Source organism: Suricata suricatta, chromosome 2, assembly GCF_006229205.1.
Source record: "Suricata suricatta isolate VVHF042 chromosome 2, meerkat_22Aug2017_6uvM2_HiC, whole genome shotgun sequence".
Classification (NCBI taxonomy): domain Eukaryota; kingdom Metazoa; phylum Chordata; class Mammalia; order Carnivora; family Herpestidae; genus Suricata; species Suricata suricatta.
Genome location: NC_043701.1, coordinates 22039490 through 22056518, shown reverse-complemented (window position 1 = coordinate 22056518; position 17029 = coordinate 22039490). Strand labels below are relative to the sequence as shown.

At 39.7% G+C, this 17029-nt stretch overlaps 1 protein-coding gene across 5 annotated transcripts in view; it reads right to left on the bottom strand.

Annotated features, from left to right (window-relative positions):
• UBE2H (ubiquitin conjugating enzyme E2 H) overlaps positions 1 to 17029 on the bottom strand; it is a 102809-nt gene that overhangs the window by 42704 nt on the left and 43076 nt on the right. For 2 of the 5 annotated variants that reach the window (XM_029923532.1, XM_029923555.1), the window contains exons 1-4: positions 8223 to 8240; positions 6924 to 7042; positions 3183 to 3259; positions 1785 to 1859 (exon numbers count right to left, since the gene is read on the bottom strand). In XM_029923532.1, coding sequence (XP_029779392.1) covers positions 1785 to 1859; positions 3183 to 3259; positions 6924 to 7042; positions 8223 to 8225 — 274 coding nt within the window. In that variant the 5' untranslated portion in view covers positions 8226 to 8240. Of the gene's footprint in view, positions 1 to 1784; positions 1860 to 3182; positions 3260 to 6923; positions 7043 to 8222; positions 8241 to 17029 lie in introns of those variants that run through there. The other 3 variants (XM_029923546.1, XM_029923565.1, XM_029923540.1) reach the window with 2 other exon arrangements.

Here is a 17029-nt window from a genome sequence, read left to right as displayed (position 1 = left end):
TACCACTTGACTACACACACGTTCACATGCGTGTATAAAACGAGGAGATGAATGGGGGAAAGGCAACCACAACGTGAAGGAAAAGCCCTCCCAAACTGAGTCAACACCACACGCCGTCTCCCTGGAGTGGAACTAGGAAGGGTGCTGCCCCAACTATACAGGCATGAAGTCAGATATACTCGGGGATTATCTCAAGGATGCGACACCTCACAGCTCCCTTCCTATTTCACCGTCTGATAACCTGACAACTCAGAGGCCCTTGTAGCAAGAGGGAAATTTACAATTCAATCATTGGTAAAGTATCTTCTCCATTCCTGAGTTTAGAAAAATCAGTCCAGAGACCTTAAAAGGAAATCACCAATTTATTCTTAAAATGAACACTAAGAGTGCCCAGGAATTATAGATACTCTGTAGTGTTTTCACAGCACAAAGCCAGAGAGCAGAAAGTAGCTACATGGTGCGGGAGAAGCTGCTGCATTTGATGAAATTCAGTCTTTAACAATCCTATCTTTTCCACATTACTTATTCTAGACAGAAATGTGGGGGCCTAGAATCAAAACATAAAGCTTAGGATAACTTAGGTCCACCTCTTGGGGGGCGGGGGAGAAAACTTTCGTCGGAGAGGAGGGGAGGTGTGTGGTATCTGAGCTCCAAGTGACCTGGCATTAGTTCCAGAGACAAGCCTACAGCAGTAGCAAGATGTATGAACTCTGGCAATTCTGAAACATGAGGATCAGTGTGGCTGTCAGTAAATCATCATCTATTCCAGTTTTATTTTTTTCTTCTTTCTTAAAATTGGTCAGCATCTTAGAGTATTTCAAAATCAACCTCAGAATGAAAAATTTAAAAACTAGGTTAAACTGGCTGAGTTACTACCGTTACACAATCTTAAAACCTTTACAAGTGTTATCCTGCAGGGCACCTGGGTGGCCTCAGTCAGTTACGTGTCCGACTCTTGATCTCGGTTTGGGTCATGATCTCACTGTTCATGGGTTTGAGCCCTACACTGGGCTCTGCACTAACAATATGGAGCCTGCTTGGGATTCTCTCTCTTCCTCTCTCTCTGACCCTGCCCCACTCGCACAATCTCTCTCTCTCTCTTTCAAGATACAGAACCTTAAAAAAAGTGTTAACCTTCAATTAGATATACATCTCTAGCATCCGATGCTAAAATACCTGAATTGTCACTGAGTGCTTTAATGGGGGTGATGGGTTAATAACACCAATTAGGGCAGATAAAGGTGAAGAAAAAGTACCTCTTTATACAATCCCACTGAGGTTCCTACTCTTACTTTCTTCAGCTGTTCAGGGGGCTAAAGCGATGAGGAGTGGGGAGAACGGAAAAGGGAGATTTCCCCGCTAGGTACCCAGAGCTGGAGTGAACAAAAAGCAAAGGAGGATCTAAAGAGGATTTTTAAATGACAGAATTAGAATAGACACTACATGACATTAACTCCAATAATCTAGCAATTAAAATGAGATTTAAGATATGCTTATTATTTTACTGCTTAGCCTAAATGGGCAGTGGGCCATGAGACTGTATAAACTGACTCTGACAGAAAAATCTAGTTATGATCATTACAATCATGCAAAGGGTATATTTCACCATCTTCTGTCACACTAGGAAGTCCCACAGAAAGTCACTAATTAATTAACCAGAGCCCAAAAAGGAAAAATTCAGTCAAGTAACCATTTCTGGAATTATCTCCCATAAAATGTAGGATTTTTTTTTTCTTGTTTTCCTCTTTGATTTCAAGGAGGAGACAAACTGAGTAGTTACATACCTATAGATGGTGATTTGAAAGGGTATTTATCAGGGAGATCCACTCTAACTTTCCATACTCCGCCTTCATACGGTGCTGAAATACAAACAAAAATGTTAAACATTATAACTGTGTTTCTCCACATTAAAACACTGAGTAAAGGTGGAACATTAAATCCTAATCCTTTTGAAAACCTTATAAATTAATTCCTCAAGAGTCAGGGACCCCATAATTAGTAGGTATTATATGTTCAGATTAAAATACTTTTCTTTAACAGATCTAGAGATGGGGGCACCTGGGCAGCTCAGTCAGTTAAGTGTCTGACTTTGGCTCAGGTCATGACCTCAAAGTTCATGGGTTTGAGCCCCGCATCGAGCTCTGTGCTGACAGCTCAGAGCCTGGAGCCTGCTTTGGACTCTGTCTCCCTCTCTCTCTGCCTCTCCCCTGCTCATGCTGTCTCTCAAAAATAAATGTTAAAAATTAAAAAAAGATCTCGAGTTGGAGGGGCGCCTAGGTGGCTAAGGTGGTTGAGCATTGAACTTCAGCTCAGTCCATGATCTCACGGCTTGGCTTGTGGGTTCAGGCCCCACACTGGGCTCTATGGAGACAGTTCAGAGCGTGGAACCTGCTTGGGATTCTGGGTCTCCCTCTCTCTTTGTCCCTCCCTGGCTTGTGATCGGTCCCTCTATCACAAATAAATAAATATTAAAAAAAAATTTTTAAAGATCTAGACTTTGAAAATAAGCAGATTCATTTCTCCCCTACGTTTACCTGATTTTTTTTTAAAGGATTAAGCACTCTTTAATTAGTTGGTAAGTAACAGCCTCCTATTTCAATCTACTCTGTTGACTACCACCAACCAAACCCAAAAAAAACAGACAAAGAAAAAATACATGAAACTTTATCCTCTGATCATCCACTGAGTAGCCATTCATTAAAAAAAATAAAACATGGGCACCTGGGTGGCTCAGTTGGTTAAGTGACTGACTTCAGCTCAGGTCATGATCTCAAGTTTGTGGGTTTGAGCCCTGCGTTTGGCTCTGCGCTGACAGTGTGGAGCCTGTTTGGGATTCTCTCTCTCCCTCTCTCTGCCCACCCCGAGTCACAGTTTTTCTCTCTCAAAAAAAAAAACAAAAAAAAAACAAAAAACCCAAAAAACAAAAAAACCCACCCAAAACAAAAACCTAAAAAACATTGTTCACAATTCATGTTTAATTCTGTTACATGGAAAGAAAAGAGAAAAGCATATAAAAAAATTATGATAAAAGCAAGACTTCCTCACTGTTTCTACAGTTCCATTAAATTTACTGTTCAAATACTATCCCCACTACCACCTGTCACTGATATTCCCATTACTTATTAAGGAGTAGAGAAAAAGGAAACTCAAAAAGAAGAACGCATATCAACATGTGTACTTACTTCCTTGTGGTCCATAAAACTTCACTACAAATTCATTGAGTCCTCCCAGGATCGTAACCTCATGCTTACTCTCAATGCTAAGGTGGAAGGTAAAGGAAAGTACACAGGCTTTATATTACCTGGAGAAACGAAAGATGATATCCCCAAGATATGCTATGTAAAGTGTTACCAACATTTGATATGAACGTGATAGAATATAAAATACACACAGTCATTGTGGTCACTTAGAAGACAATATATACTCTGTGAAAAGAATGGCAATGAGCTTCAGATTCAGAGACTGGAGTTCAAGTCCCAGGACCAGCAGGTACTGGGTTTGCGAGCCCACACAGAAGAATGTGAACTCACTCTCTGAGCCTTTGCTCTCTTTGCCGACCGGGAAACACCACTTCATAGAATTTCTGTGAGGACTGAACGGGTTAAATACGTAAAATATAGAAGATTGCATTTTGTATATACATAAATGAAAAACAGGCACTTGGTCTTCGTTTTTCTCTCCTCTGTGCTCTCTCTTCCCCCACCTACTCCCAGGGAGCCTTTAACATACACCCCGTCATTCTCTTGAGTTAAATTCAAATTCTCAGCATAGCACTGATTCTCCTAAACTAGAAATGCTGTGCTCCCAAAATTATGGATTCACTAACAAGCAAAGTCTCCGCCTGTTTCCCCCTGGCTTGGGGAATAATCAAATAATTAGTGATGCCACCTTGCTAACAAGTACTGTCAAATGCAAAGGACCAGCAAAAAATTAAAAACAAAACAAACAAACAAAAAATGTTGTCTGTGGTGTTTACTTCCACCTATGCTTTCTTTCCCTCCCTTCCAAACCTCTCTGCTCCCGAGACTGGCCTCTGGGTTCTGGGGTGTGTTCTCCTCACGGAAGCGACACTTTTGTGGTCTCGTCCTCAAACACTTCCCAGCCCCTGAGACCCTCACCTCTTTATAAGGTACTCAGAATAATTAAATAAACTTAAAAAAAAAAAAAAAAAAAGGATACTCAGATTCAGTAACAGGAACCAAACCAACCCGTATCAGAAAAGAGGGCTCCTGGTCTAACATGCACCTGATTTATGTTTCTGCTTTGTAGTCCAAACAAATAATGACTCAGGAATTTTAGGTGCTGGGTTTTAGAGGGTCCTCAAATCTCACAATGAAATTAAACAACTAAACCCCCAACAACCAGTAATGATAAACCGCTCTCATCATTCTCCATCAGCAGTGCCAATTAAATACATTTGAGCTACATGTACAAGGGGAAAGGAGCCAAGGAAACTTAAAAATGTTCTCTTACATAGAGAAATACAGAATTTTTAAGATTTGGAATTACATACGTGGCTTTCCTATCCTGCGTCCTACATGCAGACACAGAACAGAGGGGCTGGGTGTATTTTTGTCAAAGCTCCTTGCTGAAGAGCCCTGAACAATCTCCACTAAAGACATTTAACAAGACAATTTAGTCTATGCTACTTTGGTATTTTTTTCTAAATGAAAACTATTTTAATAACATGCACACTGAAAGGACTCAAATAGTATCCACATTATAAGATGGGCTTCATTTCTCACTCAGTCAAATGAGACATTTATGGATGCTTTGGTATACTAAATTCTACGTGACCAGTCACCTTCTAACTCCTGGCAAAATATTCCAAAGCTAATGCTTATGTAATAAATAAAAGCACAACAGGTTTAAATTGTTTTAAAACAAGCAAAAAAAAAAAGAGCCAAATAAGCACCTTGTGTTGTGAGTTAAATCTAGTTACAATAAACAAAACTAAAAAACAAACAATAAAGCCCTTGAAGAAAACAGATTTTTTTTTAATATTTGTTTTTTATTGGTTTTTGAGAGACAGAAACAGCATGAGCAGGGGAGGATCAGAGAGAGAGAGAGGGAGACACAGAATCTGAAGAAGGATCCAGGGTCTGAGCTGTCAGCACAGAGCCTGATGCGAGGGTTGAACCCACAAACCATTAGATCATGACCTCAGCCGAAGCCTGACGCTTAACCGACTGGGCCACCCAGGTGTCCCAAAACAGATTTAAAAAAAAATAATCTTGAGGGTGCCTGGGTGGCTCAGTTGGTTAAGTGTCCAACTTCAGCACAGGTCATGATCTCAGGATTTGTGGGTTTGACCCCCATGTCAGGCTCTGTGTCAACAGCTCAGAGCCTAGAGCCTGTTTCGGATCCTGTGTCTCCCTCCCTCTCTGCCTCTCTCCTGCTTGTGTTCTCTCTCTCTCAAAAATAAACACTTAAAAATCAAATCAAATCAAAAATAATCTTGGGGCAAAAAGGTTTACCAAAGTATGACACCAAAGCCAGAAATCAGAAGGGAAAAGATTAGCAGATACAAGCACAAACACACATTTAAAACTTCTGTATTATGAAAGACAAAAATATATATGTATATATATTTTTAAGCAGGCATCAAGCCCAGCATGTAGCCCAGCGCAGTGCTTGAACTCATGACCCTGAGATCAAGACCTATGGGAGACAAGACTCAACTGACTGGGCCACCCAGGTGCCCCGTAAAAGACAAAATTAAAACAAAGGACAACCTAGGAAGATAAAAAACTATAGCCTATGACCAAAAAATGTGAATTAAAATATATACGTTTATTACAAAGCAATAAGAAAAATTAGAAACACCTGACAAAGACAAGAACAGCCAAGAAAACTGAATGAGCAAAAGCTAAAAAAATTTCAACTCATTAGTTTAGTCTTTTTTTTTTTTTTTAATGTTTCTTATTTATTTTTGAGAGACAGAGAGAGAGGGAGACACAGAATCCAAAGCAGGCTCCAGGCTCTGAGCTGGCTGTCAGCACAGAGCCCGATGTAGGGCTCGAACCCACGAATGTGAGATCATGACCTGAGCCGAAGCCAGACACTTAGCTGACTGAGCCACCCAGGTGCCTCTCAACTCATTAGTTTAAAAATAACATCTTCCACTATACACTGATCAAGATGAAAGGGCTGATGAAAATACTGTTTAGTGGAGTACAAATTAGTATTCCTGAGGATAAATTTAGCACTGTATTCCAAAACTCAAAATGAATTTTTTATTCAATTTCACTTTTATGAAGTTATTTAAAAAAAAAAAACCAAAACCCAGAAACTGCTGGTGGGAGTTTGACACAGTTTCAACCATTCTGGAAAACTGCTGGCGTGGTAAAGTTACACAAGCATACCCTCTGTCCAAAAGTGCTACTTTCAACAGACAGGTATAGCAACAATCACTGAAACAAAGGCCCAAGGATGCTCAGTGCTATCTATAAATCCAAAAATTAGGTTATAACCCAAAGACTCATCAATAATAAAAAGGATTTATGGTTGTCACCCAACAGAATACTGCACAGCAATACAAAATGAATTGCAGCACGTTAACTGTGAGTCTCCCAGACATGACAGTGAAAGAAACCAGGTACCAAGAGCACACATGACATGATTCCAGCTATACACATTTCAACGGCACAAAATGAATTAGTGGTGTTAGACATCAGGGTAGTAGCTACCCTAGTGGAGAGCGACTGTGATCACCGGGAAGTGGTTTAAGGGGGGTTTCTAGGGTGCCGACTAAACCTTTATTTACTGGTCAATTTATCACTGGGCTACAAAAATGACTTCTGGATTTTTCATAAATACGCTATCGTCTAACAAAAAATTTATTAAAAGACAAAGTATATCTGAACCATGTGCAGATAGGTTTACTGGAATATGTGAAATTTTAAAATGGAAATCAGGGGCACCTGGGTGGCTCAGATGGGTAAGTTTCCGGCTCTTGTCGCACTAATGGTTCCTGATGCCTCTTCCCACCCGAGCTCCTCCAACACACGTTTCTGCCCAGCTTGGGGTATCCAGTAGTTAACTGAGTAAGGGAGTACAGACAAAGAGACCCAAGTCATTTGACAAAACCAAATATATTTACCAGGACAATGAAAGAATAGAGCAAGAGAGATTTAAATGAGTTTAACATAAGAAGTCATAAACTAATTTTTATAATATAAAAATCTGTGGACGCACCATTCCCCATTAGTCAGAACTAATCTGTATGAATAGCACTGATCAATAGCAATTACTTTTTAATTTTTAAAAAATATTTATTTTCGAGGGTGGGGAGGGGCGAAGAGAGAGGGAGACATAGAATCCTGAGGCAGAATCTGAGCTGTCAGCACAGAGCCCGACGCAGGGCTCGAACCCACAAACCGTGAGATCATGACCTAATTTGAGGTCAGATGTGCAACGGACTGAGCCTCTAGGTGCCCCTGATAGCAATTACTCTTCATGAATCATTTAAAATTCTGTTATCCACATGGATGCCTCTCCTAGAAAACTGATATCATTTCTATCCTTTACATGGCTGCAATAAATCTGGATTTCTTCCATCTTGTGACCTGTTAGTCCATGCTTTTATCTACTTTCCAAAGAAAATTCTTCTTTCCAAACAGTCAAGATGAGATTAGAAATCAACGCTCCATGGATGTCTGGGTGGCTCAGCCAGTTGAACACCCGACTTCAGCTCAGGTCATGATCTCAGGGTTCGTGAGTTCAAGCCTGGTGTTGGGCTCTGTGCTGACAGCGTATAGCCCTCTTTGGACCCTCTCTGCACCCTTTTCTCTCTGCCCCTTCCCTGCCTGTGTTTTCCCTCTCTCTCTCTCAAAAATAAAATAAACATAAAAAAAATTTTAAGGAAACCAATGCTCCAAACCTCCCCTTTCCCACATCCCTGGTACAGTCCTCCAAGTCCTATATTCTGGGTCTGTCTTTAATTACACATTATACTGTAAATTAGAGAGTTCTTATAGTCCATTTCATAGGAAAAGCTCAAGTAAACTGAATGAAACCTTTAGAGCTCCTACCAAGTTGGTAAAATGAAGGAGCTGTGCTAAATTTATGCCGCCTTGGAATGGTACAGACAACTAAATCAGATGGAAAAAAAGAATTTAGGTTCAGTTGAAAGAAAAACACTGCATTAAAAATAAGCCATTTCATCACCGCGAATGAATGACTTGCCCACAAAAAATATAAAATTACTTGACTGCTGTTACCATGTGTATTTATGGTAGAGGCCACGAGTTTCTTTCTCCTCGCTGCTGCAAAGTCAAGGGCAAGGAAGGCAAATGAGAAGGCAGGTTACAATGACAAAAATAATGATCTATTTCTGATCAGGCTAGTAGACTGGCAGGAGCTCACTAGAAGGTTTCTTCACTACTTTCTCAATTTCAAAGCTTGAAAACAGAAAATAACCCTCAGATACTGTTCTGGTAAAAATATGTTAAATAAACGCACAAAACCACATTTTACTCACCTCTCATCTAAGTTATTCGCAAATTACTGCTCTTTACTTACTTAGCATTTCACTATTAAGGACTATCAGCATTTTTAGTAGAATGATTAACATTCCTGGGAACTCAAGTTCATTTCACTTTTAAAATGCCAGCCACCCACCACCTTATTTCCCCTGAATGGCATTATGATTACACAATCTAATATTTAAAGGTTAATGCCAAACCATCAAGAGATAACTGACATTCTTGGCAAAACGTGTCTATCGGGGATTTTAGAAATGATTTTTATATAGTTGTGGAATTTTCCAGAAAGAGAGCCAAGGGCTAAAAGCCTGTGCCACAGGATTGACCTTAACAGGTCAAAGACCTAGGAATCAGACAGCATTGTTTCCTAAGTTTACTGATAATGAGCTTATAGAATAAATGAGGGTGTCCTCCCTGAGCTGTGTCCATGGAAGTAAGAGGCTGGGGTGAAGAATGTGCTTCTGGCCAAAAAGGACAAGCAATCTGTGTGGCTTTCTCTCTATATGTTCAGACGAGTCCATTTCTAACCTGCCTTGAGATTAATCACATTCTGAAAGCTGAAGAAACTTGCCAACCTTTACTTACTACCTAGTATTCTTAATAAGAACACGGCAGGTCTATAAACCCATTAACGTGCAAAATATCACGAAAATAATACTGGGTTATGTTTATAGAGAATCCTTCTCCTTTAGAGATATACACTGAAACATTTTACTAATTAGGCTACATGATGTCTAGAATTTGCCTCAAAATAACCCAGTATGGGCAGAGTTAGGAAAGAGATACCGAAGAAATGGGGGAAGCCTCGAGGTGGGAATTACTGAATCTGCACGATGGGTGCCTGGAGCGGGGAGTGGTCACCACATGGTTCTTTTATGTTTGCAATTTTCCGTAAGAAAAGTTCTAAAATAAATTAAGAATATAGTCAGTTATTACAACTTTAGCATTTAACAAGCCTAACAGTGTAGAAGTACTTAGCTACTTAGCTCTCTCTCAAAAGCTTATGAAGCAGGGGCACCTGGGGGGGTTCAATCAGTTATGCATCTGACTCTTACTTCAGCTCAGGGCAAAATCTCATGTTTCGGGTCCTGGGCTCAAGCACCGCGTCAGGCTCTGTGCTGCCAGTGTAGATAGAGGCTGCTTGAGATTCTGTCTCCCTCTCTCTCTGCCCCTCTCCTGCTTGTGCTCTGCCAACCCCCCAACCCCCACCCCCCAAACATTTAAAGAAAAAAGAAAAAGCAAAAGCTTATGAAATGATCCAATATTTTTTTATGAGGTCCAGTACTTAGCCTGAGGAAGAAAAAAGCAGCAAGGACCCCGTATGTAAAAAAAAAAAAAAAAAAAAAAAAAAAAAACCCAACAACAACAACAACAAAGACTTCTTATTGAAAGAGAAGAATACTCTGCCAAGATAGCAACCCAACAAGCAACATTCTAGAGGAATGAAATTCAAGTGGATTCAAAAGGATGTCTAAGAAAAACCCAATCACCCTGAAGGTAGGTGAGCATGGCTTTTGTGTATCTATGACAAATAGCCTTGGGCAATAACTACTTATACTTTAAATGGGGGTACACCTGTAGAGAAAAAACGGTCAGGAGAGGCTCCTGGGTGAGATAAAAGTTTAAATTAAAAAAAAAAAGGTTTTTAAAGGTCTGTATTCTTTTTATTGGGAGAGAGGAGGGCTTTTACAAACAAAAGGGAAATAATGAAAACAGCAGAAATAAAAGCTATCGAGAGAATAAGCATGGGGAGAAGGGCGAGAGGCAGTAAGAAGGAAGGAGAAAACCTTCTGCCGGTGATGAAATAAAATATAAAGAATGAGGGCATATTTCTATCATTTATCTCAGTCTGGGAGATGATGTCAAGAGCAATCAACAAAACAATATACAGGTTTCATATTTCCTAAACTCAAGCAATTTTATTCCTTATATCACCCTCCAAAATATTTTAAGCTTTCCACATCAAGTGACAGAAATCTATTAAGCTGAGCTATGGAGAATATACTGTTAGCATCTATTAAATCCACAAAAGATAACAAGCTTTATTTCTATTAAAAAGTTGGTTTACTAAATATTCTACACAGAAGAGCCATAAGGCAAACAAAAACTACTCTTAAATGAACCTGCTTAAGTTTAGCAAAGGAACACAAGATGTGTACATCAAGAGTAAAAGCAAAAAAGGTTTGCATCAAGTGCTACTAAGGATTTAGAACAGGGGTAGATTTCTTTTAGTTTGCAGGAAAAACGGGAGACGGATTTACACAGGCCTGAAGAACAGTATGGGATTAGGATGTGTAGAGGTGGGAGAGGCATTTAAAACAAAACCAGAAAAGCACAGGTTATGTCCACAGAACGGGGACCACTGGGTTTTTACTGTGATGAGTAGACCATGGGGAGTGTCAGAAAGTAGGCCAAGACCAGATTACCAATGGCCCCAAAGCGTGGATTTTATACGGTGAACAGAGACAGTTGGTACTCCTAGGCACGGTGCACACAACTGTGGTTTACACAAAGATCACTGAGCTGTGGTGCGGAGGACGGGCTGAAGGGGTGACAAACAGTTAAAGCAAGAGGGCAGAAAAGCAACATTCAAGGCCTCAACTAAGGTAACAGCCATGAGAATGATGGGAGAGATCAGAGAGATTTCACAGGAATTGCAACGGACTAGACTTAGCACAGCCAATAGAAAGCTCTGGCGCTGCAAGAGTGGCTCATTTTCGTGAGAAACCAAAAAACTAGATTTCTATGTGAATCTTCTTTTTTTTTTTTTTTTTAATGTTTTTTATTTATTTTTGAGAGACAGAGAGAGACAGTGTGATCAGGGGAGGGTCAGAGAGAGAGGGAGACACAGAATCCGAAGACAGGCTCCAGGCTCTGAGCTGTCAGCACAGAGCCCGACGCGGGTCTTGAACCCACAAACCATGAGATCATGACCTGAGCCGACTGAGCCACTCAGGCGCCCCAGTCTCATTTCTAAATGTAAACACATGCTCCACTGTCAGTAAAGCTTTCTGGAACCAGTCTACTTACAGCCACATACATTCCCAGCAACTAATATACTGTGGATTTTCCTTTATCTCTGGTCTCCCACTACTACAATGCAAGCTTCGTAAGGGCAAGGATTCTCTGGTTTGCTCACTGCTGCATTCCTAGAGCCTAGAAGAGTGCCTTGCACATAGTAGGGTCGCAAGCAATACTATATAAAATGAACATATGAATGAAGCTGCAAGACAGGCATAGCCTGAAACTGCCAGACTGACGTCTAAGTATAGTTTTAGCCTTGTCAGACAGCGGAGGTGACACTGCTAATGGTAAGGTAGCACACAGGACAGAAGGGACAAGTTTTTTGGAAAATGCTAAGTTTGGTTTTGAACACACAAAATTTGAAGTATAAATGGATAAAACAAGCAGGGATATACTATAAGTACCTGGAAAACTTGTGATTTAAAAGGAGTCACCATGGCGTGCCTGGGTGGCTCAGTAGGTCAAGCGTCCCACTTCCCGTTTCAGCTTGCGTCATGATCTCAGTTTGTGAGTTTGAGCCCTCCATTGGGCTCTGTGCTTGATCGTCTGGGGCCTGGAGCCTACTTCGGATTCTGTCTCCCTCTCACTCTGATTCTCCTATACTCATGCTCTCTTTGTCTCTCAAAAATAAACACTGAAAAAAAAGTTTTTTAAAGGAGTCTCTTGTAAATCACTTAACTCAGATTATTTCCCAGTCTTTAAAAAATGGGGGGGGGCGTAACTGAGGAGAGATTTCTACCTCATTCACAGGACTGTTGAAGGTGAAATGAAATAAAATACCTACAAAGAAAGGTACCTGGTCTAGGATCTGACACAAGAGGAATTCAAAATTGGAGGGGCAAGGGCGAGAAAATCTTAATGCAGGGCTCGATCCCAGGACCATGAGATCATGACCAGAGCCGAAATCAAGAGTCCTACGCTTGATTTCAGTCTGACTGAGCCACACAGGCGCCCCAGGAATTCAATTTTTTTTAATGTAAAAAATATACAAAACTGACTAGTTTCCACAGAACTAAAGTTTACTTAAAATCTTTTTTAATATTTAAAGAACTAAGTTTTCTTCTACATTTCTTGAGAATACTAAAGACAAAACAAACATCCTTTCTTGATGTTTTCGTTATGAATAATGGTTGCTAGAAGGCACCACAAAATACAATGATGTCATCAGGAACTAACAAGGCACATGCTTATTTTCCGAAATAGAAACTTCCTATACTGTTATGAAGACACTGGCAGGTTCTTTTCCTAAGTTTTTTTGTTTTGTTTGGAAGTAATCTCCACCCCCAACATGAGGCTCAAACTCACAACCCCAAGACCAAGAGTCACATACTCTTCTCATGGAGCCAGCCAGGCACCCCCCACTAGTTTGTTTCTCAGCTATGTTTGAGAGCCGTTACTGGGCTACCATCCTTTAAAATGTTATCTGCGGGGCGCCTCTGTGTCTCAGTCGGATAAGCCTCTGACTTCAGCTCAGGTCATGTTCTCATGTTCGTGGGTTTGAGACCCGCGTCGGGCTCTGTGCTGACAGCTCAGAGCCTAGAGCCTGGAGCCTGCTTCGGATTCTGTGTCTCCCTCTCTCTCTGACCTCCCCCATTCATGCTCTGTCTCTGTCTCTCTCTCAAAAATAAACAAACATTTAAAAAATTTTAAAAATGTTATCTATGGTGGTTATCAAAATCAGATAACCAAAGTTTATGAAATTTTAATTTTTAATTTTAATTAACTTATTTTTTAAGTAGGCATGGAGGCCAACTTGGGGCTTGAACTCACGACCCTGAGGATCAAGACCTGAGCTGAGATCAAGAGCCGGATGCTCACCTCCTGACCCACCCATGTGACCCCATGAAATTTAATTTTTAAAAAATTCTCAAAAAGACATCCTCCAATAAATAAAACACTTTTTTTTAGTTATTTGTTTGCAGGTTTACAACTAAATTAGTTGGCTACAACTGCCAAAAAACCTGAATGACTGATCACTTATTTAAAAACAGTTTTTTCAGAAGAAGTTTGCATTGTCCAGAAGCTTGTAAAGCCAAAAAAAACTGACAACTTACTAGGATACGCTAAATACTTAAAGATTCTTTATCGAAGAAATAAAAGGTAACATGTACTATTTTTTTTTTAGGTAGCCTGTTTTTCAAAACTTTTACATAGTCAAAAATTTCAACAGGGAATAAGGTTGAACAGCAAGCATGTTCATTGCCACCCAGACGACTATAAATCACACTAGGCCTAGAAGAGATTTTTTTCCCTCAAGTGTTATGCTTTCATTTAAAGCTTCCAGTCAGAAACCAAAATAAACACTGGCAAGATCTAAGTAAATGTTATTTTTTTAATGGGAAAATCATCATAACTTAGCTTTTCCTGGGTGCATTATTCTGCTAACAGATTTCCAAATAATAAAGTAAAAGATTCTGAAGAAAAATTGAGTTATAACTCACAGAAAATAATTATTTCAAATAGATTTTAGAGAAGCGAAGTGTATCAGAAAGATATATAGGAAATCTAAGCCCCGCTCCACCCCCACAAAAATGTTTTATAAGGCATATGTATTAAGCCCAATAGTCAGAGATAACCCAGTTGCAGGAAAGAGAGGGGAAAGCAAAGGAAAATATAGAAAAATTATGCCATCCTAAGACCAAAAAAATCCCAGTCAAAACAAATAAAATAGAGGTGCTTGAGTGGCTCAGTCAGTTAGGTGTCCACCTTCGGTTCAGGTCATGATCTCATACTTCGTGCGTCTGGGCCCCACACCAGGCTCTGCATTGACAGCACAAAGCCTAGTTGGGATTCTCTCCCCCTCCGCCCCTACCCCTACCCCACTTGTGCTTTTTCTCTCTCTCAAAATATATAAACTTAAAAGAAAACAAAAAACAGAAATAAAATATATACTAGGAAGTTCAAATTCCAGTTAAGCACATCAAAATATTTAGATTATTAATGAAATATAAATAGCTCTTTAATAAAACTTCATTGCTTTGCTATTTTATGGTAATTGTGCATTTTGTTTACTTTCAAAACAGAACATTGTAAGATATAAATAGTTCTTTAATAAGCTTCACTGCTTTGCTGTTTTATGGAAACTGCATTTTGTTTACTTTTAATTAAAAATGTACAAATCATATACATAATTAACACTGTACTAATGAAATAGTATATTAGTCTTAAATAACTCCCAAAAGGTGAATCAAAAGCTTAATTTTAATTATTTGTTATAGGTTGATTCAAAAGTAAAAAACACAGTGTTAAAAATAAACCATTTTCCCAGAGAATTGCTTATTGCCTGAAGCACGAGAAGGACATTATGGCTCTTTAAGAACATGTCATTTTTAAGAGGGACCAACTGATTTATGTAGTTGTTAAATGACAACAATATCTGGGATTTGCCCTAAAATATTTCAGAGAGAGAAAAACAAGAAGTGTGAGAATGTCCTGACAATTGCGAAGTTTTTTTTTTTTAATGTTTTATGTATTTTTGAGTGAGAGAGAGACAGTGTCAGCAGGGTAGGGTGAGAGAGAGAGGGAGATACAGAATATGAAGCAGGCTCCAGGCTCTGAGCTAGCTGTCAGCCCAGAGCCCAATGTTGGGCTTGAACCCACGAACTGTGAGATCATGACCTGAGCTGTAGTCAGATGCTTAACTGACTGAGCCACCCAGGCACCCCGACAATTGCAAAATTTTAAGACAGAGACTAATTGAACTTGTCTCTCATTTTGTGTACACTTGAAAATGTTCGTAATAAAAATATTTACTTTAATTTTCAATACCTATCATTTCTTCTTTTTTTTCATCAGAAGATTGTATATATTTAACTACACTCTACTTCTACAGAAGGCTGACACTGTCGGGGAACTAGTCAAACATCCATATATTTAGAACAGAACTTTGAACTGAGGAGAAAAAACGAGGACTTATAAAAGATTCTCAAGACAGAAGACACCCCAGAGACGTCAAGTTCACAATGAAGATCTTAAATTATCTAGAAAAATTGTTAAAAGAACACATTTTTGCATTTTTGGGAAAAATACTAGAAGTAGGGCACATTAGAAGATACTGGTACCTACTAACAACTTCCAGCTTTCCTGTTCTCGGTGTGGAGCCAGATGAAACTACTGTCCCCATGTCAGAGAAGCTAACAGAAAGAACCCTGTCATTCCAAAGGCAGAGCACCTAATCACAGTAGGCTGGAGGAGAAAAACAAATGAATCACAACCTTAAGGATGACGATAGCAACTGAATTTGAAAACGTTATAAAGTCAAAGACAACAGGTAATTTCCCCATAAATGCTACAGAAACATGCAAATAGTCCAGTGGCCCTCTGCAAAATCCTAACGAAACTATCTATTTAAAATACATGCTATCTCCCCTTCTGGGCCATATGCTTCTTCAACGTGCCATCAGCAGTGCCCAGGACATAGTGGAAAGGGGTTCTCAGGATGTATTACTAAGCTAAAGGGAATACGGCTTTATGCAATATCATGCAGTATATTTGGTATCCATGCTTCCAACGTCTTTCTCTTCTCTGAAAATCTTTGAAAACCACTCCCTTTGTTTTCAATACAGTAGAGCAGTTTTTACCCTACACTTGACATGTACAGTGTCACTCAATGAAAACAGAATTAAGTGTTTAATAATCCCTACCCACAGACATATTAATCAAGACATATGTGAATCATTTAAGTAAGCAGTGGCTTTTTTTTTTTTTTTTTAAGTAAGCAGCTCTATGGCCAGCATGGGGCTTGAACCCATTACCCTGAGATCAGAAGTCACATGCTCTACTGAGCCAGCTAGGTGGCTCAGCAGTGACATTAAAAAAATTTTTTTAATGTTTATTTTTGAGAGACAAAGAGTGTACAAGCGGGGAAAGGGCAGAGAGAGGAGATTCTCCGAACTCATCGACTGTGAGATCATGAGCTAAGCCAAAGTCAGATGCTTAACCAACTGAGCCACCCAGGCACCTCACCAGCAGTGACATTTTAGAAGGAAATACTTTCTTTGCCACTCTCCAAGTAAGATATAGTATGTTACAACTGTGAAGTATTGTATAAAAATTAATCAATACAAGCAGTGTACTCATCCTTCAGATGAAGATTACAGAAAAGTGAAAAACAATGGAATACAGAAAATGAGCAGGAAGAGATCTTACATATGTGGTCATCCTTTTTTTTTTAATGTTTACTAATTTATTTTGAGAGAGAGAGAGCGCGAGCGAGCGTGAGCGAGCACGCGCATGCATGTGGGTGAGGGGCAGAGACAGGAGAGAGAATCCCAGGGAGGCTCCAATACAGTCAGTGCAGAGCCCAACTCGGGGCTCGGTCTCACGAACTTGTGATATCAAGACCTGAGCCAAAACCAAGACTTGGATACTTAACCTACTGAGCCACCGAGATGCCCCCATCCTTTTCTTTTTATGGAACAGTCAACACATCTCAAAGTCATGGAGCTACTTATGGAAAGATCCAGAGCCACAACCCAGGCCATGACTCTTCCTCCTTTCCTTTTCTGTACTAATTATGA